General features: G+C 37.6%; 1 protein-coding gene across 1 annotated transcript; it reads left to right on the top strand.

The window, feature by feature from the left end:
• Positions 1 to 1,829: 1,829 nt before the first annotated feature.
• Positions 1,830 to 15,414, top strand: frk (fyn-related Src family tyrosine kinase). Its single transcript, XM_042390914.1, has 8 exons — positions 1,830 to 2,503; positions 4,558 to 4,679; positions 6,524 to 6,687; positions 6,833 to 7,001; positions 8,725 to 8,883; positions 12,421 to 12,602; positions 12,848 to 13,013; positions 13,199 to 15,414. Exons 1-8 carry the CDS (start codon positions 2,085 to 2,087, stop codon positions 13,405 to 13,407), a joined length of 1,590 nt encoding a protein of 529 aa, XP_042246848.1. The 5' UTR covers positions 1,830 to 2,084; the 3' UTR covers positions 13,408 to 15,414.
• Positions 15,415 to 23,383: the final 7,969 nt, after the last annotated feature.

The following is a 23,383-nucleotide window of genomic DNA, read 5'->3' as shown; positions in this document are numbered from 1 at the left end:
CCAAATGGTCCCAAATCTTTGACTCTCCGTTCTACAGCTCACTATCCTCCTTCTTACAGAAAACAAACGGGCCAGATTGAAATTACAAAAGCTGCAACTCTGTCTTGGAGAGGGTGGGTTGACCTTGCTGAATAATAAATATTACCAAGTGGCTTGCCTCAGCTGGTATCTTTTGGAATGGTTTAGAAATGAACCCCGAGCCACATGACTTATCTTGGAGACCGCTCTTTTGGATCCAATTCCTCTTCACAATATTATACATGTTTCTAAAAAGTGGGTTTCAGACAAAGCAAAGGGCAATTTTCTCCTCCAGATCATGTTAAAGGTATAGAGAATTATTAGGAAGATATGGACTCAGGAAGATTCTCTCTCTCTCCTCACTCCCATTCATTTAAATCTGGATTTTCCCCCTGGCCTTGAGGACCGCATGTTTCTTTTGTGGTCTGGGACTACTACTGGGTCTACTATAGAGGACTTAGTGGCTAATGGTACTGTTAAATTTTTTAACCAGCTCAAGGAGCAGTATGACCTTCCCACAAGACACTTTTTTAAGGTACCTGCAGAACCGTAGCTTTGTTTTCTCAGAGGTAAGGTTGCACCTGACTAGGTTCTCTCGCTCCTCTGTAGAAGAGGTCCTGCAAGATCCTGAGGCCAGAAAATGCTCTGTTTCCCCCACCAGAGGGCATGAGTCATCTTAAATCGCTTTGGGAGGCAGACTAAGTCAAGGAGTTGCAATTCAAAATTATTCATAGCCTCCAGATTACATCAGTGCTATGGAATATATGAATATGAAATATAATTTTCAAATGTTGTAATAAATGCAAGGTTACTGAGGGATCATACTTCCATTGTATTATTGATTGTTCCTTTATTAAAATTTTCTGGGGAAACGTTTGTAAAGAAATTTCTGAAATGTTTGGTAAAAATCTTAAATCTCTGTCTTGTATTCTTGGATTACATTCTGCATTGAATCTTAAACCCCATATGTTAAAACTGCTTGACGTTCTTTTGTTTGGTGCCAGAAGGTGCATCTTACTTCAGTGGATCTCTGACAAACCTCTCAAGCTCTCAAAGTGGTTACAAGGTATAATATAACTCATCCCTCTGGAGGCCATGACTTACTGGTTTAAGGACAAACTTTCAATGTTCTATGAAATTTGGGACCCCTTGTTTTTGGAACAGAGAGTGCACAGACTTTGCAGAGAAGCCTCTATGGACTTATTTGGACAGACATCTTTAGAGAGGCTCATACTTGAGTCTCAATTAAGCGGTATATTGTAACACTTCACTGCCTGGATATCTGGTCATGTACCCATTCAATTGTCAGTGTGTTTTTTTTTTCTTTTTTGGTTGTCATATATCTGTCTATTTCTTTTCCATCCTCATTTTCTTCGATGTATTTATTTATTTAGTTTCACCATCGTATGGAAGTTCTTGTTCAGTGTGTTTTGTGTAGAATAAGGTGCTCTTATGTTTTCTTATATCATGTTTGTCATCCTTAAAACTAAAACCAATAAAGATATCTAAAAAATAAATCTGAAATTAAATAGATTTAAAACCATATCAGACACACATTATTGTTCCAAGAAGAGTATAAACATATTTTGAGTGAAGATGGACTTTAACTATTTTAGTTTCAGTCAGTTTTGATATTTCATCGTTTTTTGTTTCCTGGAGGAAAAGGGATTCCTTATCATCTCATAATTACGAGAGTCATGAAACTCGTTGGAAAAAATCATGACTCAGCTTCAACCCAATCCACTCTCAGGAATCTGTTTATCATTACAGTTGCTATTGTTCACCTCAGTCACCAGAGGGCACATGACGATACCTCACTGAAGGTGAGCCGCTCCCCATTCCTGGACAGATGCAGGTGATTGGCACCCGACCCAAATCTCAACCAGGAAACTGAAAAGTTGAAGTGGCAGTCCTCCCTCAGAGAAGACTTATTTTGTCAGCTGTGAGCGTGCGTTGAGGTCAAAGACCACTGCTATCCTGGGATTATTAAAATGACTGTTTGTTTTATGGAATGCGGATTCTCCCAAACTATTTCCGTCTTCATTCCTGAGACAGAATGACTTGCGATGACTGACAACCATAATATGGAGATCCAAATGAGGTGTTCTGTGTGTTGGGAGGGTTTTTTGGCATGTTTTAGAAAGCCGAGCCAATCTGTAGATGTGAGCAGGCGTCAGGACAAAGACAGATCTGACACTGTTATTGAAAATCCCGGTGCACAAATCTCAGAACGGGACTTTCAATTAAACAGGTCTTTACCGCCACTGCCCGTTGAGAATCCCAGGAATCATTACATCGCCCTGTATGATTACTCTGCTCGCACTGAGGAGGACTTGAGCTTCAACTCCGGGGATACTTTGGAGGCTCTGGATAAAAGTGCTGGTGATTGGTGGTTTGCCAAAGCGCTCACCGGGATTTCAGCCCCCAAACAGGGATATATCCCCGCTAATTATGTGGCACCTGTGGAGAGTATCGATGCAGAACCGTAAGTATAACTGCTTGTCATCACCCCTGCTGTCTGTATCACAAGATTCATAATACAGACATCTTAGACTTCCCTTTTTTGTTTCTACTGTAAAATGCTTAAAATACATTTTATTTCCAAGGCTGCTTACATAAAAAAACTTCCAGTCTTATTCAACACATATAATCTGTGGTTTTCCAGCTGTAAATTGACTGTAAATTGACTGTTAAAGATTTTGGAATACCCTCTGACAAATATACAATTATGAGTCCACTATTAATCTAGTTATTTTATGATATGCAAAAGAGGTAAGACATTATAAAATTCTGTTCTGCTGATCACTGTGTTCAGTGTTGGCTTACACTAGTTAATAATTGTCTGTGAACAGGAAGTGTAGACTCACGGGTTAATAATTCCCATGAGGGAAAGGCCCCAAAATCATCAACAGTGCAGTAAAATGCCTTTGTTGGCATTCCATGGGCAACTTTATGGGCTGTTTAACTATCCTGACAACATCCTTCTGAACAGATACAGAAACTAGGTACTTGACCTTTTTCAATTTGGTTGCAGGTAGCCATTTAAAAGTTTAGTAAGGGTTTTGACATGTTCAGATACTGTACAAAAAAGAGGAGTTTTTTCTTTATTGCCATGTATAGCTGAATTATTTTATAGGTCAATTGAAAACACAAGAAAGTAGTCCGAAACAATTGATGTGTTCTCAACCTACTTGGCATCTCAGTGAAACCTGTTTCTGCCCAGCTGTACACAGGTTTTTCCAGTTTTGTTTAAAAATAAAAATAGTCTTGATCGGTGAAGGTATCACGTCACAGTTTCACCAAGTCACAGACTTCGTGCACATGATATAAAATAGAAGATAATTAATTCCATAATACACTGACATACTGTAGGATCATGCTGCTTATCATATCTAGTAGCAAGCCTTTATCAATCAGAGTGACAAACTGTGTGTAATGTTAAACGTCATCATGTTTTCATTCTTGTACTGGCTCACCTGTAGCAAGCTTGACCTGATTTACCTGTAAGAGATTCTTGACTTGTGGATTGAGCTTTTGGTTAGATGTCATTGGCTGCTTTAGTGTCTCTCAGTTTAATCAGGGCTGGATTAATCTGCTTGGGGGACCTGTGGCAGTTGTTAGCCCCCATTGACCCCCTTGCTTAATGTGAGTATCCGGTAGTCATTTGTGGTTATTATATTAAGGAGTATGCATCATGTCGGCACAATATAGACTGAAATAATAGTATAATAATAATAGAAAGAAAGTCCATTAGGGATGAAGCTGGTATTATTCTATATAATTTTTATTGTCAACATTACTTCCTGACTTCCCTACCTTGTCTCTTCCCATTGGTTCCTACTGAAGCATTTGTTGGGGACTATTTTCAGTTTGCGGATGAATCCACATTTGGTGCACTAGTGAGTATTTCTGGCAGCGGGATGGTGTGTGTGGGATTGAGTCAAAATAAACTACAGTGTGAGTGTGTTCATGGCAATGTAGGAACATGTCATGCAATGCAACAGTGTGACTCATTGATGTGTTTTTTAATAGTTTTTGGACAACAATGGAGCTCTGTGGCACAGAGGAATAAGATATATCAGCCTTTGATACACAGACGATACTTATTAGTAGATAAATTTATTGTTGGTTTTGATGTTTTCATGGGATTTGTTGACAATAAGTAAATAAGTAGAATATCTCCAGAGTTATCTTTCAAGACTGGATTTTAAGATTTTGTGATGAAGTAGGATGCAGGTGTTATAGCCTAGTCTTACCAAACCAATTTGCAAGCAATCAAACTACCACAAAGTAATTGTAACCTTCAGCCTTTAGGCTCTCTGATGGTCTGAATCCCCTGGGCGGCTGCTTTGCCCGGTTGTCTGAATCACATATAGTCAAACCTTTGATTAGTTGAAAGTTGTATTGTTAAGTCAGTAAGACATTCATAAAATTCATAATTTGATCTTTTAAAAAATATTTTCCAGCTTTAACTTGCAATAGTCAGAAATAGCCGTATGTTTGACCAGCCTTGTTTGTTTGCTTAAATTCTGGTTGCAGATGGTATTTTCACGACACCAAGAGGCAGGATGCAGAGAAGATGCTGTTGGCTGGAAGGAACGAACAAGGCGCCTTCCTCATCAGGGACTGTGAAAGTCAGAAAGGAGAGCTCTCCCTCTCGGGTGAGTTAAGACAAGACTATAGCAGCTCCAGCTTAAAAAAAACAAAAAAAAAAACACCCTGTCAAGTAGATTTTACACCTTTTGTTGATATGTTTATTTAAAACAGGCAATGCAGATTCATATTCAGTATTAAAGTGAGAGTATGTAACTTTTGAAGGAAAAAATAATCTTCTTTCAAACAAAAAGTGAATTGTTAATTGTTAAAAGTTAATTGCTCAATTCAGCAAAGCCAGTTGTGGCTAACGTTAGCTAGTTTTTTTTTTAATTTATTGCTGTTCACAGTAACTGTAAAATTGTTGAGACACTTCTCTGACTTTATGACTCTTCTCTACTTGAGATTCTGTGAGACTGCAGACTGTTACACTGTTGGCAAAAGTTAGCTACATGAGCATGAATGACATTTAAAGAGTCATTGTGCCAGTGTTAGCTAGCCAGCTAATTTTCACCTGTAGTCCCTACAACTAAAAGTAGAGCTAAACTGAAACAGAACAGGCTTTATGTATCAGAATATTTATTCACCTATAATGACTTAAGAACTTATTTGGTGCCGTAATGTCGGAAAAATATTCCAAAAGCACTGCCAACAAATTTTGGTGTGATAAACATTATTTTCCCAGATAGCTCATGCAAGTTAGCATACTGCTGTTTGTATACTTCTCTGTCACAAAACACACATTTCCTAATAGCCGGGCATTGTCCAGTGACTCACTCTTTCCCTCAATTGACTCCAGTGATTGATGATTGTAAGGTCATCAAGTTAAATAAATAAAGTCTCTGCTCCCATAAAACCAGTGTGATAACTTTATCTCTCTTTGTTCTAATCTATCTTTTCACTTTGGCCTTGCTCCTTCCCACACTCCTTCCTTCCATCACGGCCGAATTCTTTCCATGTTCATTTATTAAACTCAATTCATGAGCTGATTCATTCCACAACCACTAACTCCAGCTTCATTCACCAATTGTACGTGTTAACCAGGTAAATGAATAGGTGAAAACATACTGAATTTTCCCCTTTGATAATTCTACACAGGTAATTAAATGGAATCCACAATATTGATTGAGCAGTTATTGGTTTACTAATATTGGCCAATATATGACTTCAGCTATTGTATCTGTAATTAATGCACAGTTAATTCAGGAAATGCTGACCGATGTTTTTAATCTATGAAAAGCATAAAAGCATTCTTTTTAACATATAACACAAAATTCAGAAGAATTACAAAAGGGGGAAAAAACTTTTTACAGCCAACCATGTCTCTTAGAAATTACATTTATATGTTACTAAATTGCACCAGCAAATACATTTGGAAGAAAATGTAATGCCTGAATTACATTTTCTGTCAACTATTTAACCTACATGGCAAGTCTCAAAAGTGTTGATACTGAATGTAAGAGGAAAATATTCAGTGACAATGTATTTTATTTGTTTTCTGTCAAAATATGCAATTTTGCAAAGAGGGAAAGGGTCATGGTCTTTGTTTAATACTGAAAAAGTCCGCAGTGACTTACGTCTTGTACACCCATCACTCCTGACCACCTCCCTCCGACTTCAGTGCGGTATATGAATTAAATGAAAAAATATTGCCTGTGAACATGGCAGCAATTAGGTTTGTTAACGAAAAAATAATTGGGAAAACAATTATTATATAAACATAATTTCTAGCAGAAAGGGGTATGTTGTTCTGCAACATAACCACATACTTATGATTCATTAAGAATAATTTTGTTTTAATTATAATAATAATTATAATAATCTTTATGTATTTGTGTACTGTATGTTTGAGGCCATGCTACTGTATAATGACATCAGCAAGTCAAAGGTATCACTGCATGTTGTCTTTCAGTGCTGGACAATGGGAGGGTGAAGCATTACAAGCTGAAAAAACTGGAAAATGGTCGCTACTTTGTGTCGAGGACCAAGGATTTTGCAACACTGAAGGAGTTAGTGGAACATTACTCCGGACAGTCAGATGGCCTCTGTGTGCGTCTGGGTGAACCATGCAGAAAGGTAAAACACAAAACAAATACATCTTTGGTCAGTTTGACTTATTTATATTGTATGAAGTCATTGTGTCACCTCAGTAACTTTGATGTTCCATCAGCTGAAGTCTTATTGCTTTACTCACAAATAGTGGCTCTTCCTGTATGTGTAGATGGAGGCCCCACAGACTCACGGTCTGTCCTACAACACGGTGGACCAATGGGAGATTGACCGCAAATCCATCAGGCTGGGGATGAAGCTGGGAGCCGGTCAGTTTGGAGAAGTCTTTGAGGGCCTGTGGAACGACAGCACAGCAGTCGCAGTGAAGACCCTCAAACCTGGTACACACTTCTTGCTTTTCATCCAGTGGCAGAAAGTCTAATGTCTACTTTTCTCTGAATGAAGGTGTTATCTGTCATGATATAAAGAGTACTTCTATTTTATTTGTATAGCACCAATCCAAAAACAGAGCTTTTAAAGAATACAAAACACACAAAAATGTCATTGTGATTCATTTTAATAATAATTTAGATTTTATGGATTATGTCAACAATACATGATCAGTAAAATGTGAAAATTAATTCTACATCTCAGCTCTCAGAGATCTCTCCTGACTTTCTGGACACAGGTTTAGTGTGAGAAGCAAAGCGAGAGACGTCATAAAGTTGCCAAGATGCCAGATGGTCAAGGTTTGGTCTCAGAAGTGAGAGGATACAATTACGCTAAAAAAGGGACACATTTTGATAAAATTGGTTATTATGCCTTCCATAATAATAGTAGTATAGAAAAAAAATCCCTTTTCCCGTGCATGAGCAGTGGCATTTTCTTTACACGGAACTGCTCTCCAGGGACTGAAAACATGATTACTGTTATTAGTCTTTGGAGCCGTTTCTAAACAAACTAATGTAACCATAATCTTTGTGGTGAATCAACATGTCATCCAGTGCAGCGGTGTGGCTCATTGATGTGTTTAATAGTTTTTGGACAACAACGGAAGTCTACAGCACAGAGGAATAAGATATGTCGGGCTTTGGATACACACACAATACTTGAAAGTAGGATTAGTTCATTGTAGGTTTGGCTCTGCCATTTGTTGACATTAAGAAAAATACAGAAAACTGCCTTATCCTTTAAGCATTTTGCTTTGAGCACAAAGTAATAACTGCAGATGACTCAGATGGGTGTATCAACATTTTTATCAACTCAGATCTTCTCTAATCTACACTAAGGTGGCTGGACAGTAAGAGAACAATGGTCAGAGAATATTAATAAATAGAAACTCAACCTGAAACAATTAAAGTGAGAGGCACAAAAAGATTGGATTTTGAAAAGTGAGGGGGTATTGTCTCCCCATCCCCAGTGGAAGTTATGCCATGCAGATTGTGCAGGAAGAAACAGAAGTTATCATTTTGAATTTGCTGAATTATTTGTCAGAATCTTTGCATTGCAGTGGAAGGAGAGGACACTGTACATGATATTACCAAGAAAGACTAATTGAAAAGAAAAGAAAACCTAAGCACTTAAGTTGGAGCCCTGTGGGACCTCAGATGTAATTTCCTGTTCTCACTGAGAGTGATGTTGGATTAAGATAGGACCTAAACTAAAGATTTAACCCCAGACAATCACCCAGTGCTCTATGCAATCAATTCAACATCAACTGCTGTAGTCTTTGATATTATAAAGGTTTTATTCCATGTAGCTATCATTGGTATCTGTGTGGACACTTCCACTCTCTAGAATAAGAATAAGTTAAATTCTACATTAAGATTATCTGGTAATGGATTTACAATTGTAAGCAGGCACAATTAGTTGTTTGGAATAAATGTAAAAGGAACTGGATAGTTATAATTAGCAGCAAAGGCTGAACAGACCAAAACAAAACTACAAAAAACTGCAACACCTGCAGAATCTGAGTGTTCATTGACAGAAAACCCAAGGATCTGTGTTAAAGTGAGTGTAGAAATATTACATGACATACTGAGTATCACCAAAGATGTCACTAACCAGGCAATCTCAAAGTCAAAGTTTGGCTCCTAATATTCTACCTATGAACAACTGTCTTAGGTACCATGGACCCTGAGGACTTCCTGAGAGAGGCTCAGATCATGAAGAGACTGCGGCACCCTAAGCTGATCCAGCTGTACGCTGTCTGTACCATGGAGGAGCCCATCTACATCGTCACAGAGCTGATGAAGCACGGCAGCCTGCTGGACTACCTGCAGAGTAAGACGGCCCTGCTTTCATCTACACACATGATTATTAGTTATTACTACTTTATGATGGGATCAGAGTCCATCACTGCTGCTGCTGGTCTTTGGAAACAATCTCACAAGCTGTGGTAAAGGTCAGGCTGCAGTACAGAGAGTTATCCCAGGGCAAGAGAAACATTTTACATCCTACAGTTTGTCCCTATTTCTACTCTACTTCATTCAAAGAGTTTATCTTTTACTTAATTTTTTTTTAGATTTTAATGCTGAATGCTGGTTGAATGCTTATAGGTCTTGTTTTTCAGGCTTCTACTTTAATAACTCAGCTTAAATTAATAAGAAAAAATACTGTAGATCTAAGTGTTTGACTGACTCAGATCTTACTGATGTCTAGCTGCAGGAGTCAAGCTCACTCTGCTCTGATGTGTACTAATGTTAACCTAGTTTTATCATGGTATTAAGCTTGCATGACATGACAAGTTGAGATCATGTCGAGGAAGAGAATTGTTTTGATTGCTTGCTTTTTACAGCTGGTTAATGTCATCGGTTAGTCATCTTGTGTGTATGTGTGTGTTGTTTCTGCTGTAAAAATCTGCCTGCAGAGTAGCACGTAGTATGTCTAAATCCATGTTAATAAACATGGTGGGAGACATTTTGCCTTAATTGGACAGTTTTGTCAGCATAGTGACAGGAAAAATGGTGATCGGAAAAGGAGGATGATGTGATGAAAGTCCAAGGATGGGCTCAAACCAGGTACGTCATGGTAACAGATGTCTCATAAAGTATCATTTAAGCCAGGCTTACTTCACTAAGTCATGGTTATTTTCAGGAAATTCTGTTTCGTAAATGAGGTTTAAATAAATTACCATGGAAACTCATCCTCAAGAGTAGCCTGGGTCCTGTTCAAGCTTTACCTCAGTGTTACTGTCAATCTGACAGATACAATATAAAGTTCCTCCAAAGTTCCTCCTCAGCAGTCCTTCAATACTGATTAAAGGACCAGTGAGTAAGATTTATTGGCATCTAGCGGTGAGGTTGCAGATTGCAACCAAATGAATACACTTCCCCTCCCCCTCCCCTTCCAAAAACATGAAAGGCCCTTTCTAGAGCCAGTGTTTTGGTTTGTACGTTCTGTAGAAACATGGCAGTGCAACATGGTGGCTCTGTGGAAGAGGACCTGCTCACTATGTAGATATAAACAGCTCGTTCTAAGCCAACAAAAACATGATTTTTATTTTCATGGGACTATACACTAATTAAAACATACTTATAAATATTATGTTCCATTTCTGCCAAGTCCGTTCCATTAGATGCCACTAAATCTTACACACTGGTCCATTAACTGTGAACAGACGTCAAACTGTAGCACATGTCAAATTTACAGTTTGACAGACTGTAAGCTGCAGTTATTGCCAACTTAAAATGTGGAGCTCAGACCTTCGAGTTAAGTACCTGCACAGTAATAGTCCATATACAGTATATGCTTCCAGATGCACTGGAATGATTTTTTAGGCTATTTGAGTACTTTGATTAAATTAAAGCTGTTAAATAAGTTTGAAAATTTCAGTGTGTCCAGGCCTTTAACATCTTTTTCATCTCTACTCGAGTTTGAGTTCACTGCTGGTTGAGTAGAGGTTGAACAATTGAATAGTATATTGAAAGAAAATTGACTGGTAACTATGTTCATGATTGATTAATTGCTATTTTTCAAGCAAAAATGCCAAACGTTCTCTGGTTCCAGCCTCTCCAATGTGAGGATTTTATGCTTCTTTTCCATATATGATAGTACATAGAATATCTTTGGGTTATGGATTGGTGGTTGGGTAGAACAAGCAATTTGATTATGTCATGTTGGGCTTTGATTGATTACTTGATTTACTGATTACTCCTAGAATGGGGTTGTTGTTTTTTCTGGGAGCTAATAATTGTTAGACTCAGCAGTATAGAATTACAGGAAAGAACAGAGATTCCTGGATGGACTTAAACATCATGGTAGCAAGTTCAAATGCTGGGTCACCAGTCCCTGTTTTTTCAGTGTTGCTCTATGAACAAAACAAAACAATACAGTATAGAAACAATTAGAGTGGAAAGAGGGTGACCCTGACGATGATTAGTATTTTGACTAGAGAACTTTTGTCTGCTTAGTTTCTGACCTTGTCTGCTTGCTGTGGCATGTGTAGCGTCCTCGTAGACAGACGTGCTGTGCTGTAGTGTGAAAGATGTAGTGTCACTTCCAATCAGAGTGATGGTCACTCTGAGGAGCAGTCATGTGGAATTGATGTCTGCAGCCCTGAGACAGTCTGTATGGTGGCCCACATCAACCATAATTCACCACACACTCTCCTACTGTAACATCTCAGAGAAAAGTCACATAAGTATAATGCATAATGTGGACTGTTGCCATATATTCTCTCTCTATATTTGTTATGTATTTGCTTTTATGACTTCTAGTTAGACATAGTCCCTGGCCAGATGTTTCATAGGTTTTCTAAAGGTTAAAGGTGTTTTAGTAATTCTCACTGATTAGATCTCTGCTCAGGTTGAAGTTTGGCACAGCTATGGAGGGAATTAATTGAGGTCACCAAAGTCAGGATCATTACATTATCCTACCTTAACCCCTAATTCACACATACAGGGTCAAAGTGTCAGCCAGCGCTCATTATTTATGTATTTATTTAAGTTTTTATTATTTTTATGAGGATAAGTAGACATGACAGGGTAATGCCACATACCACAGCATTTATGGGGTAAGCTAGTTTGCAATGCCCACTAGATTGGACTTAATACAAATATACAAAACTCAACACATACAAAACAACACAATGTTACAATAAAAATTAAAAGCACTTGGTCACTCATGACTGATCCCTTTTTACAATTTATTTCAGCTTGAGATTCATAGTCATGATATTCTGGTCAGTTATTCTCTTACTGAATATGAAGTAGTTAATTTCCCCAGCAATGTGTTTCCACTTATTCAAGTACCAGTGCTCTAAAGTCAAACCTTTCTTAACTTCCTCACATTGTGCTGTTGGGCAACTTCTGAGGCTTGGAGTTGTGGTATGCAGCACCAGGATGTTTTTCGAGATGAAGCACACACAACAGTGTCTACAGTTATTACAGTATGGATTTCTACAAGACTTTAAATGAAAAAGCCATAGATCCATGCTTCCTCATTGTCAGTACAGTCAAGAATAATGCTGCTCATAACAAGGTTTTAAATTGATGTGAGGCTGTAAAAAAATCCTCTAAAAGTTCATAAAATCCCTCTAAAGAAAATGAACAAAGCAGTTTGACCCTGTTCATCTTTAATAAGATTTGTCATATTGCCATAATGGGGGCAAAGGGTCAGGGGAGTGGCCTGCCAACTTCAAGCAAAAAAGTTAATAGAAATAAGTGGAAATGTGTCTTTATAGATAAAGGAAATTGCTCTGGATTAAAATAAATAGGCCAAATAATTCCTTTTTGAAAACATTTTCTTACTTAGTTTGCCACGTTATAGCTCTACATATATGACTATGACTCACTGTGTGGCTCTCTACCCTGATTTCAGAGGACAAGGGTACCAAACTGCGTATCTCTGACCAGATTGAGATGGCTGCTCAGGTGGCAGCCGGCATGGCTTACCTGGAGTTACAGAACTACATCCACCGAGACCTGGCAGCCAGGAACGTGCTGGTGGGGGAGAACAACATCTGCAAGGTGGCTGACTTTGGCCTGGCCAGGGTCTTCATGGTGGGTTTTACACTTACTGTGCAACTTTATTGTATGTAGCAAGAATCGTAGTTCCCTTAACTAATTACAAAAAATGTAAATGTATATCTAAAAAACTGTTGCATCAACTTATCATACCATACTTATCATACCCCTCATGCATCAAATATCCCTCCAACGACCAGTTATGTCCTGCCATGATAGAAAAGTGCAAAGCTGACTGACTGAAGTTAAAATCTGTATTGTCTGCCTTGTTCTGTTTCTAGAAAGAGAATGAAAATGTGTACGAAGCCAAAGAAGGCACCAAATTCCCTGTGAAATGGACCGCTCCTGAGGCCATCCATGACAACAAGTTCACCATCAAATCTGATGTTTGGTCCTATGGAATTTTATTGTATGAGATCATGACATTTGGCCAAATGCCTTACCCAGGTAAGACTTTCATCATCCAGATTCTCTGAACATGGAAATTTCCCAAAAAAATGGTCCTGGTGTATTCACAATTGCCAGACAGTTAGATTGTTGATTGTCCTATGAATTGTGTAACTCAAAAGTCTCAAAACCCTCCAGGCTGACATTGTTAGATCAGTAATCACGTCCCTCTGTCGTTCTTCCAGGCATGACAAACTACGTGGTGGTCCAGAAGCTTGCCGAGAACTACAGGATGTCGTGCCCTCCCAGCTGCCCCAAAGTCATGTATGACATCATGATGGATTGCTGGAAGGAGAACGAGCAGGACCGGCCCACATTCGAGACCCTGCAGTGGAAGCTGGAGGACTTCTTCGACTTGGACGTGACCTCCTACGACGATGCCAACCGTTATTAGAACATTGACGGGGCCGTGACATGTTGAAAGACGAAAGGAACCAAAAAACATTCTGTATGCAGCGAAACAAAATCAAATCCACTTGAATCTAGACATCAATGATGTTTCTATGAAATAACAGATTCTAAAGTAATTTGAGATTCCACTCTGTGTGGTAAAATGAAGGATCTATAATGTTTTGCATGTGAATACTGTGACTGTAAGTGTGACATGCAGTGAGGAAGCTTTTACTACAGCAACAGTCAGTTGTGACACTTGTTTTGCTTGTTTTGCTTTGTTTGACAACTGAATGCACTTTCAGACAGGCAGTGTATGCGTCTAGCCTAACTCTTACAGCACACTTGACTGGAAGAGGCTGCTTTCAACAGAGCCTGAAAGCTGCTATCTGTTCATCTTGACGAACCAGTTCTTCATACACTCGCCATAGCAGCATAGCGGGCATTCTTTCCACTGGCTACCTGCCAAGTTATTATCGGAAGATACCTGAGAGGATTTAATCATGGTCACTTACAAGCTGTAAGAAACTGTGTCTTAGAGGGGTCACTGAGTGAGTAGCAGGTGTCCTGTTCCTGATTGCATATGTATATGATGTTAACATTATTCAAAGGTAGGTGACTGCCCATTAAATGAAAGCAGAATAACATACTAACAAACACTAGTTCTTTTCTTACATAAAAACTATTTTACTCTAGAGACAGGTTTACGCCTTCATTACATAATCGAGCTATTTGATGTTAAGCTTTTGTCTTCGTGCCACTCCAATAATTTCTACAAGAGAGCTAAAAACAAAGAACATGATCAGGTTAGTTCAGTACAGAGCCCAGCAGGTGTTAGGGAGAAAAAATAACACTAAATTGTTGCACACAGATTATTAAATTGTGTACTAGAATGATTCATTCATGCATAAAACTACTCAAACCTGTTGTTGAAATAATAATTTGTCCTCACCAATTAACAGAACATAATAATATCAACATTTGTTTTGATTTGTTTAAAGTGGGATTATGTAACTTTTGAAAGAAGAAATAATGCATTGTTCCTTTTACAATTTAAAAGTTTAATTTATAAGCAATAAATCTCCCCCTTTTCTAAAGTCAGCACTCCACACATTCAGATAGATATTGCTGTGTAACATAACTGAGTCAGTTCAATGACTCTTCTCTGCTTGTGCTATTGTTACACTACATTTTACCATCATTCAGTAATTGTCACTTGTGGCCACAGTGGCTGTTATTCCATAAAAAGTGATAGAGTTTCATGTCAAAGTTACCTTAACAGTGCAAAATGTACAGTGAAAGTTGTCAGGCCAACTGTTCAATTGTAAATGAGCCACTTGGATTGAGTACATGTTTTATTTTTTGGACAGATATGTGGCTGTACTTTGGAGTTTCCCTGTTTAAACAATGTTGTATTACCTTTGGCACCCCTTAAAATCTGTTAGGATCACGCAAAATTGTTAACTTGTGCACATAAATTAGGTCATTTGAAAGCACAAACAGTTTGTCTCCTTAAGACCTGCCAGGCTTTGTGTGTTTGGTAGTCCGTGGCTCTGTACAGCCCCCAAATCATCAAGTCTACTCCTGGTCGCTACCCATTGATATCTGCTTGCATAGCAGTGTGCATTTAGTTGAATGCATTTTTTCTGTTAGTCTTATTTATGTGGGACCTACAGTGTAATGGCTCGATGACTGAACAATGTTGTGACACTGGACTTACTGTAATTCCTGCTTTTTTAAAAAATGATTCTGTTGTAAAGTTGTAAAGCTGCTCTGAGATACAGCTACAATATTGAAAAGACAGATGATGACTAATCAGACATATATATATATATATATTTAACTAGCTGAATCTGGTGGATTTTCTCATGTTCTGATTATTTTGTATGTTTTTAGAGTCTTGAACAAAATCTTGTTAATTGTACATAACCATGGCAGTGTTTTATACAATACTGTATTTTAACATGATTATCCTTTATGTATAACATAATAAAGTGAATTGTATTCCGTATGATGTTTGTCTGATTATTAGTTTGGTGATTTGGGGCTAAATTGCAGTTATAGATCTTGTTTATTAAAGGAAAGATTCACAATTTTCAAGTGTGTCTTAAAACAACAGTCAGGTGCTCATATGAACAATGAAAGAGGTTTACCTCGCTGTAATCATTCCTCCTGTTCATCCTGGCTGTTAAAAGATCCCCTTCAAATGTGCTTTCAATGTAAGTGATGGAGGCCAAAATCCACAGTGTGTCCACACAGTCATTTTGTGCAAAAATGCATTTAAAAGTTGTTCTGAAGCTTATATGAGGCTTCAGCAGTCTTTAGTCATATCAAGTCCCCTCTTTGTGTTTCCCACTAAAAAGACTGTAACATTGAAAGATATCTACTTGATTTGACTCATTTGGACGCTGAAGCTTCATATTAGCTTCATATTAGCTTCAGATAAACTTTTAAATACATTTTTGCACAGAAGGAGGACTGTGGATTTTGTCCCCCATCACTTACATTGTAAGTGTATGAAGAGATCTTCTAATGGTCAGTATGAACAGGAGGAATGATTATGGCAAGAAAAACATGTTTCAATGTTCATTTGGGCTCCTGACTGCTGTTTTAAGACAGACTTGAAAAATTGTGAACCTGTCCTTTAAGTAAACCAACATCAAGTTATAGACCATGGATAAGAATAATATAAATTATAAACAAATTTTAAAACATTAACTTTATAAGAAATACATTGGCTGGTTGGTAACAGTATTACTGTTTGTCCATCAGCCTAGATGTAATTTCCCAAACTGGCCACACAGTGGTACTGACACTCCTGTTTACACTCATGCATCATGTCTTCATCCTGATAGCTCACTGTGGACAGCAAATTCACTCAATGTTTGCTAAACTAAAACCAGTCATCTGTGCCTGTTTAACATTAAGCCTTCTGTGTCAATGTAACAGTTAAACAGCTGTTTTAATTTCTGCACTGGATTGCATCTGATATGTGATAAATGTTTTTGTGTCCTTACTCATATCCCATCACAGAGCAATTACTATTTCTAACCTTGAAATCACACAAATTAACACACATATGAGGAAAGACTTGGTGATTATATTTAAGTTAAGTTATATTCTTGAGGTGTGTCCGTTGCTGGATACATAAATAAACTAAATATCCTCTCCAGAGATTTCCTGCACTTCCCTCCAGACACATGACTTGAATTACATCAGGAAGTGTCTATATGGGCTGTAGATCAGATGTTTTCTGAAAAGGTTGTTAAGTAGCACTTAAGCCTGACATGTCTAGACTGACATTTTACTGGTTGATTTTAGGAGAATAGGCCACATTTGGCACAGAACAGCAGTAATGGCAGTGATGGCCCTATGCATTTTCATTTCCTCTTGACACAATGTAAATGATATGGATGTAATCATAACTATTGTAATTTGAGGCATTTTTATATGAGATAAAATAGTTTTTGCTCACCAAAGTAAGACCTGTGTGTCACTCTTTCAGTCCAACAATGATGTCATGTCACATCAGAGAAAAGTAGTTTGTCAGCTTCGCCTGCATGGCTGTGCTAGCATGTGTTAGCATGTTAACATGCTAACACATGCTGAGGCTAGACCACAAGACAGTCCAGGCTGTCTTTGCCTTCTGTGATCATAACGTTATGGTATTAAATTAAACATGCTGATTGTTCAGTGATATGAAAGACACAGCTGTCCTGGGCTGGCTAACTCACTACAGATCAGGAACTGTAATAGTCTTGCTAAGGTTAGTGTTATGGAATTTTCCGTCTTTAGGGGTTACAAATTGGGTTACACTGAGTCAAGCCTGGGCCTTGAGGTCACACTGTAATTCTTAAGCAGGAAGGGGACATATTCTCCTCTCCTTGAGACTCCAGCTGTCTGTGATGTTTTGGGGAAAGCAGAAACAACCTCTCTGATAGAAGGTAAATCAGCATTGCCATGGTCAACAAGGTCGGAGGAGGCTTTCCTAGACAACACAGATAGGTGGAATGTGTAGATTCTATTGACACGGTCAGACATTCAGACCAAAACTGCTGAAGTTCCATGCAACGTGACCTAAACTGACACGGGTAAAATGCAGTTCCTTGTTTAGAAACTAGTGAACCAATTAGAGTAATTTTTCATATTGTAGGCTGATAAAGACTAGGACTCAGACCTTCAGAGGACAGAACGGAAAGAGACAGCAGTTGCAGATAACTTCGATGTTCGCTATTTCAGTTCTCCTTGGCCAAATACTTCAATAAACATTTTCAGCTTTTAGACATCAAAGGCTTGTGTGGACTTTTCTCCACTGAGGTGCTGACTATCGCTCAAAATATCCACAACAATTAGCACTGTAGGAACAAAAGGCATATTAACTTTATACTAGTGGCTATTATACCTAGATAACATTAACAGATAATGTAGTTAGCTAGCAAACTAAATGTTGTGACGGGGTGTGCTGTAGGGTGATTTTGTGCAATTATTTTTGACTTGGTTAACATTAAGCCTGCAGTGGAGAACTTCTGTCTCCCCCTTATGGCAGTGAGAGTTATTAATATGACACTGTCGACATGTCCTGTTATGACATTTGCCAACCGACTGGTCTCAGCTGGCCAGCAGCTCCTCACAGCTCCGGAAATGTCAAATTTCCAAAAACGCGTTATTTGGATAAACTGAGCACATACTGGGAATCTTTACTTTCTCTCCTGAAAAAATATTAAAACTTCATAAAGTGACATATTAACAGTCCTACAGCTTTTAGCCTTGCATACCCAGTATGCCTTGTGATCCAGCGAGGATACCTGAGGGCTGAGCACTCCTTGTTATCACCCTGCAAGGCGGAGAGCCCCGTGGTTTTAGATGCAGCAGTTCCACACATACGCATGCGCAAGTTTTAACGACAGATGAAAATGGCGGTACAGCGAACGGTAAAATATGTGTAGAATATGAGTGAAGAATTAATAAGATTGTGTTATTTTGAAATGCAGCACTCTAAATTTATATTTCAACGTTATGTTTACTATTTGTTGGTGACCTACTGTTTTGTGTGCAAAGAACCAGCTCTAGACGCAACACTTACCCACCAGCTTTTAGAGGTTGCTAAACTGTATCAAGGCTGCCAACATTATAAAAAATAATAGTCCACTTTTTTATTTTATTAAATAAAATTTGTGCATATTGTATAAAATGAAGGATCTTTTAAAATCAATATAAACATTTATTAATCTAAAACAGCTGTATGCCTACACACACACACACACAAACAGAAATAGATACATACACTGTTTTTGTTTGTTTTTCTTCCCTGTTGGATCTGGCATTCATGTAGCAGCGCTTGTCTGACCTGCATTTGGGCACACAGTCATGGAAATCTGAGTGGAGAAATAGATTGCTGCTTAAAGCTGTTCACTGTTATGCCACTGGTGTATTTATTTGTTTATAATTCACAAATAATAAGAGTAATAAGAATAGTAGTAGTAGTAGTAATAAGAAAAGTAGGTGATGTTGTTCAGTCTCGCTAAGACTCATGAACTTCATCAGCATGTATTCAGTTTAATTTAGTTTATTGGTTTGAGTGTGGATTAGGAAATATTTTGCATTCAATGGTTGTTTATGGCTATGCATGTTTATTGGTAGATAGATAGATAGATAGATAGATAGATAGATAGATAGATAGATAGATAGATAGATAGATAGATAGATATAGATAGGGATGACACTCTAGTGGCTTGCAGCATAGGGACAGGTGTGTCGTGGGAAGGCTGTCATGGCTGTGATGCAGGGTTTTCTAAAGTATGAAGAGAAGATGGAGTCACATACAGCACTAACAAATACAACTGGACTGAATTTTTGGAAATTATTTATTACATTATGTTCATGCAGCCACTACAGGAACTTCATCTTTGGGTGCCTCCTTACTGGCTGGTACCCTCCTCTTTCCACTCTGTCTTCAAAGTGTTTTGTTTCACTGATAAGGAAATAATAAAAATAAAAACAGTGAGCAGGATAACACACATGATGTTAACCCTAACCCTATATTAAGAAAAAGAAAAACAGTATGTAAAAGAAACATAAATGCTATATCGTAGAAACAGGTTGTACAGGCAGACAGTTATTAAATTCAATCCTTTTTAAGACAATTTTTAACATAAAAAAAGACTTGTTTTTTTGACAAATCATCTCATTCTAAATATAAATACTGCATATCAGTTTTTTATTTTTTGGGCTCATTTTAAGACACAAACTCTCACTCTGCTGCATATAGATGTGTTTCAAATAGCTTGTTCTAACATGGATTAATATAATACCCTAATCTTTGTAAATACCTGTAAATACAGTACAAAACATTTAAAAGAACAATGCTTGCATAACTGAGATAAGCTGAAAGATACACTGTATATGGATTATTAATCTTGCATGCTGAAACTAGCCAGCTACCACAAATTATAGCTGGTTAGAAAGGACAGGCTGACATTATTCATGGAAGGTAGCTAGCTAACATTAGCTTAACAACATTAAGTTAACCACTGCATAGGGTTATCAAAACGTTAATATTAACTCATTAGGTATATCATAGAGACCTACAAATAGTAGATGTAACATTAAAATATAATTTCAGAGCAATGCATTTCAATATATCGCTGGGGGGGATTTAATTCTGGCATGTTAAATTAGCATTTAACCTTTTGTTTTGTATATAATCACATATCCTATGTGTCCACATGAGGAAAGGACAAGGTATGAACTGAGAGTAAGAATATTGTGCTACTAGATGAATTACATTTTTAAAAAATTGATTAAAATATTCCTGCAAATGCAGTGGTCAAGTTCAAGTCTCATAATTGTTTTATTAAAGTTCATAATTTTTTTTTTTTTATAAATGTTAGTGTAACAGCTGCAAGAAATAGCCTAATAGGCTGAGGTTCTGATTTACTTTCATGAATTTTTTGTGTTTTGTTTGTTTGAATTTTGTTTATGTTTTTATATTGGGTTAGGTAATAATAAGTGGGCCAGAACATGATAAATGTCTATGTAAATGCTGAAAACAAGTGTAATATTATAATTATTATTTTAACTGTGGTGAAAACCTGGACAATTAAGTGTTTTACAGATATTTGTTGGAACTCGGAACATCCAGCTTTAAACCTGGACAAAACCCTGACAAACCAGCACATCTGGTCACCGTAATAAAAAAGGCAATTATTTGCTAACACGTTCACCACATTTAACTATGTTAAAGTTTTGTTTAAAGCTTGTTCCACTGCCCCCAAGTGGCAGTTGCAAGTTGCAGTAATCTGCCATCTCCTGCAGACATAGTGCTCAATAGTAATTAAGGACTGGTACTCACATGTTGAACGTGATTTTTGCCATAGATGTTAGTATGTTACAAGGCTAACACATCCAGCACTGTAAGCTCACTTACTTCATAATCAAGTTGTTCAAGAGGTCACAGTACAACAAACATGCATCTCAATTCAGTGGAGAAGCTGCAGTTGAATGCTCAAAAGCTTTTTAAAAACATTTCACAGTGATGAAGTATTTGCATAATTTGGATAATGAATAAGTAGCAGTGCAAAATAATCCATCTTCCTTTTAGTGTTTCAGAAACACATAAGGCTGAGGATCCATCTTGGAAAGCACCTGTCTTTTTCCATTAAAAAGTGTATTTTTCCCTATTTACCATAATGCTTCACAATAACAAGAGTGTTTTCTAATGCTACCCTGTAAAACCACAGCAGATTTGCCTGTGGTCATAAATTACAAGCAGACAAAGGGTGATTGCCTCTCAAAGGGAAAACAAGTGGATGAGACAGGTTTAGTGAGAATTATTCAAATGAATTGCTCTTGTTTGCATAGAGAAAAAGGGATTTTGAAAAGATGGGCCGCCTCTGGATGGGATGGGTAATTCCTTTTGCAGCCAACATATTTATGAGTACAGAGTTAATTCCCGTATTCACAGAGACATGTCAACAGTCTGGATGTGCTTCTCCTCCTCTTCCTCATGTCTGCAGGCATCTATGTGTGATTGACTGTGACAAAATCCTAGTATATATGGAGAACATTTTGAGTACTGTTGAATACACAGTTTATCCAAACTGTATGATTTACATGTTGTGCGTCAGCGTTATGACGCCTCAGTGTCATGAAAGCTGTGTGAAAAACAATAAAACTGTGTTGAAGTTAACGTCCTTTTCATGCTGTTTCAAGGTAATCAACATGACAAATCTCTTGTTTTTTTGTTTGTTGTCTCTGTTTGAAGCCAAAGACCCAAAGCTATATTTCTTACTTAATTTTCATTACTGATGGTTAGCTCGCCAGGCTAATGCAACGCACTGGCTACACTCTAATGGTGTGTTCAGACAGAATGCGAAAAGAATTTTCATGTGGGGTGATTACATACAAGATCAATGCAGACACACACAGAAACTCTCCCCAGACACAGTTGCTGCATGCTGTTGCTAGCTAGCTTACAGCTAATGTACAGTAATATAATGTATTTTGGCTGTTTGGGCCAAATAACACTAATGATCCAGAAGTCAAACTCAAATAACGAATAAGCGAATAATGCAAGGCGAAAGTTTGCTCTGCGTTTTGTCTGAACACAGCTTAACAAAGTCACTAGCGGCTAGTCTTGGAAACATTTCCCAACTGTATATTCCTAATTCTAAATTTTCTTTTGAAGATCCCCTCCAGACAATTATAAAGACATATAAAAATACTCTGCTTGGAACAATAATGTGTCTCTGATATGGTCACCCCCCCCCCCCCCCCCCCCCCCCCAAAAAAAAAAACTGTATAATTACCACATTAAAGTCCTTAAAGTAGCATCTAATCATACTCGTACGCCCTTAAACTCAGATTTTCAGTGAGTCTTCTAGTGTCAAACTCTGCACAAACAACATTCTCATGTACGGTGAAGCTCCAACATCCAACTGAGATGAAACACAGGATGCACCTGAATAATGTATAATACTACAATACTACATGTTATGGTTCATTTCAACTTTGCTTCTGAGAAATCCTGTTTCTTCCCTCTGTGGGATGAGGTACTGCTCTATATGAGGATCTTTCTGTTGCATCCTCTCCATCTTTATGAATGACTGTGATTACAGACGACTTTCATGTTGGTGCCCAGGTGCTTGATTCTGAAGTAAAGTTATAAGCTTTCTGTAATAGAGGTTTCAATAGCTCTCGGGAATCCTTATGAAATTCATTATGTACCCGTCATCTTCTGGGGTCTCCCTTTTTAAAATTCCTTAATTTGTTGTAAAATTTTCTCTGCTGTTATAGTTTGAATAAGACTGACATTTTGTGATACTGAGATTCGTTTCACTGAAGTATTTTTCTGTTCTTCTTGTATCTCTGTTGTCAGCTTTATTCTTTATATAACAGCTCTTAGTATTTTTTATTTTTTCTATTTCAGTTTTCTGTTAGAATTTTGAGTGTTTTGACTGTCTCTTTTAAACCTTAAGTCTTGTAAGAAGGAATTTTTCATCCTCCATGAATTATTCCCCTTCCTTGAGTTTAACTTCCAATATTCCATCATTCCAATATAACATTTTTTAATGGTTGATATATCCTTAATTAACATGAAGAGGTAATCCAGTCTGCTTTGTCATTGTTATGTTGTAAATTGAAATAGTGACACCTAGTGGCTCTTATGGGTACGCTGATGTAAATTTAAGTAATCTATTAGCACTCATTCCACCTAGTGGTTCCTTTAATTAACACAGGAGTAACCTCAACTTCCTGTATAAGCTTTAACAAAGAAGCACATGCTATAGAAAGTAGCATTGTGTCAGTTCATCTGTGTATATCACCGACATCTGCATACATCTTATACTTTTGGTTGCATCGTCAGTATGTATGTCACTTTGTATTTATTCATCATGTACAGTTTTAAGTGTTTTGGTCATGTGTAAGCTTTTGGTTGGTCTTATTGTCATTTATGCTTATATTTGAAAGTTTATATTAAA

The sequence above is a fragment of the Thunnus maccoyii genome, chromosome 17, assembly GCF_910596095.1.
Source record: "Thunnus maccoyii chromosome 17, fThuMac1.1, whole genome shotgun sequence".
NCBI classification, from domain to species: Eukaryota; Metazoa; Chordata; class Actinopteri; order Scombriformes; family Scombridae; genus Thunnus; species Thunnus maccoyii.
This window is presented reverse-complemented; position numbering and strand designations above follow the sequence as displayed.

Coding starts and splice junctions, on each gene's coding strand:
- frk (XM_042390914.1), top strand. CDS start 2,085: ATGACTGACAACCATAATATGGAGATCCAAATGAGGTGTTCTGTGTGT. Junction 2,504..4,557: donor GAGAGTATCGATGCAGAACC/GTAAGTATAACT, acceptor TTCTGGTTGCAG/ATGGTATTTTCACGACACCA. Junction 6,688..6,832: donor TGGGTGAACCATGCAGAAAG/GTAAAACACAAA, acceptor CTGTATGTGTAG/ATGGAGGCCCCACAGACTCA.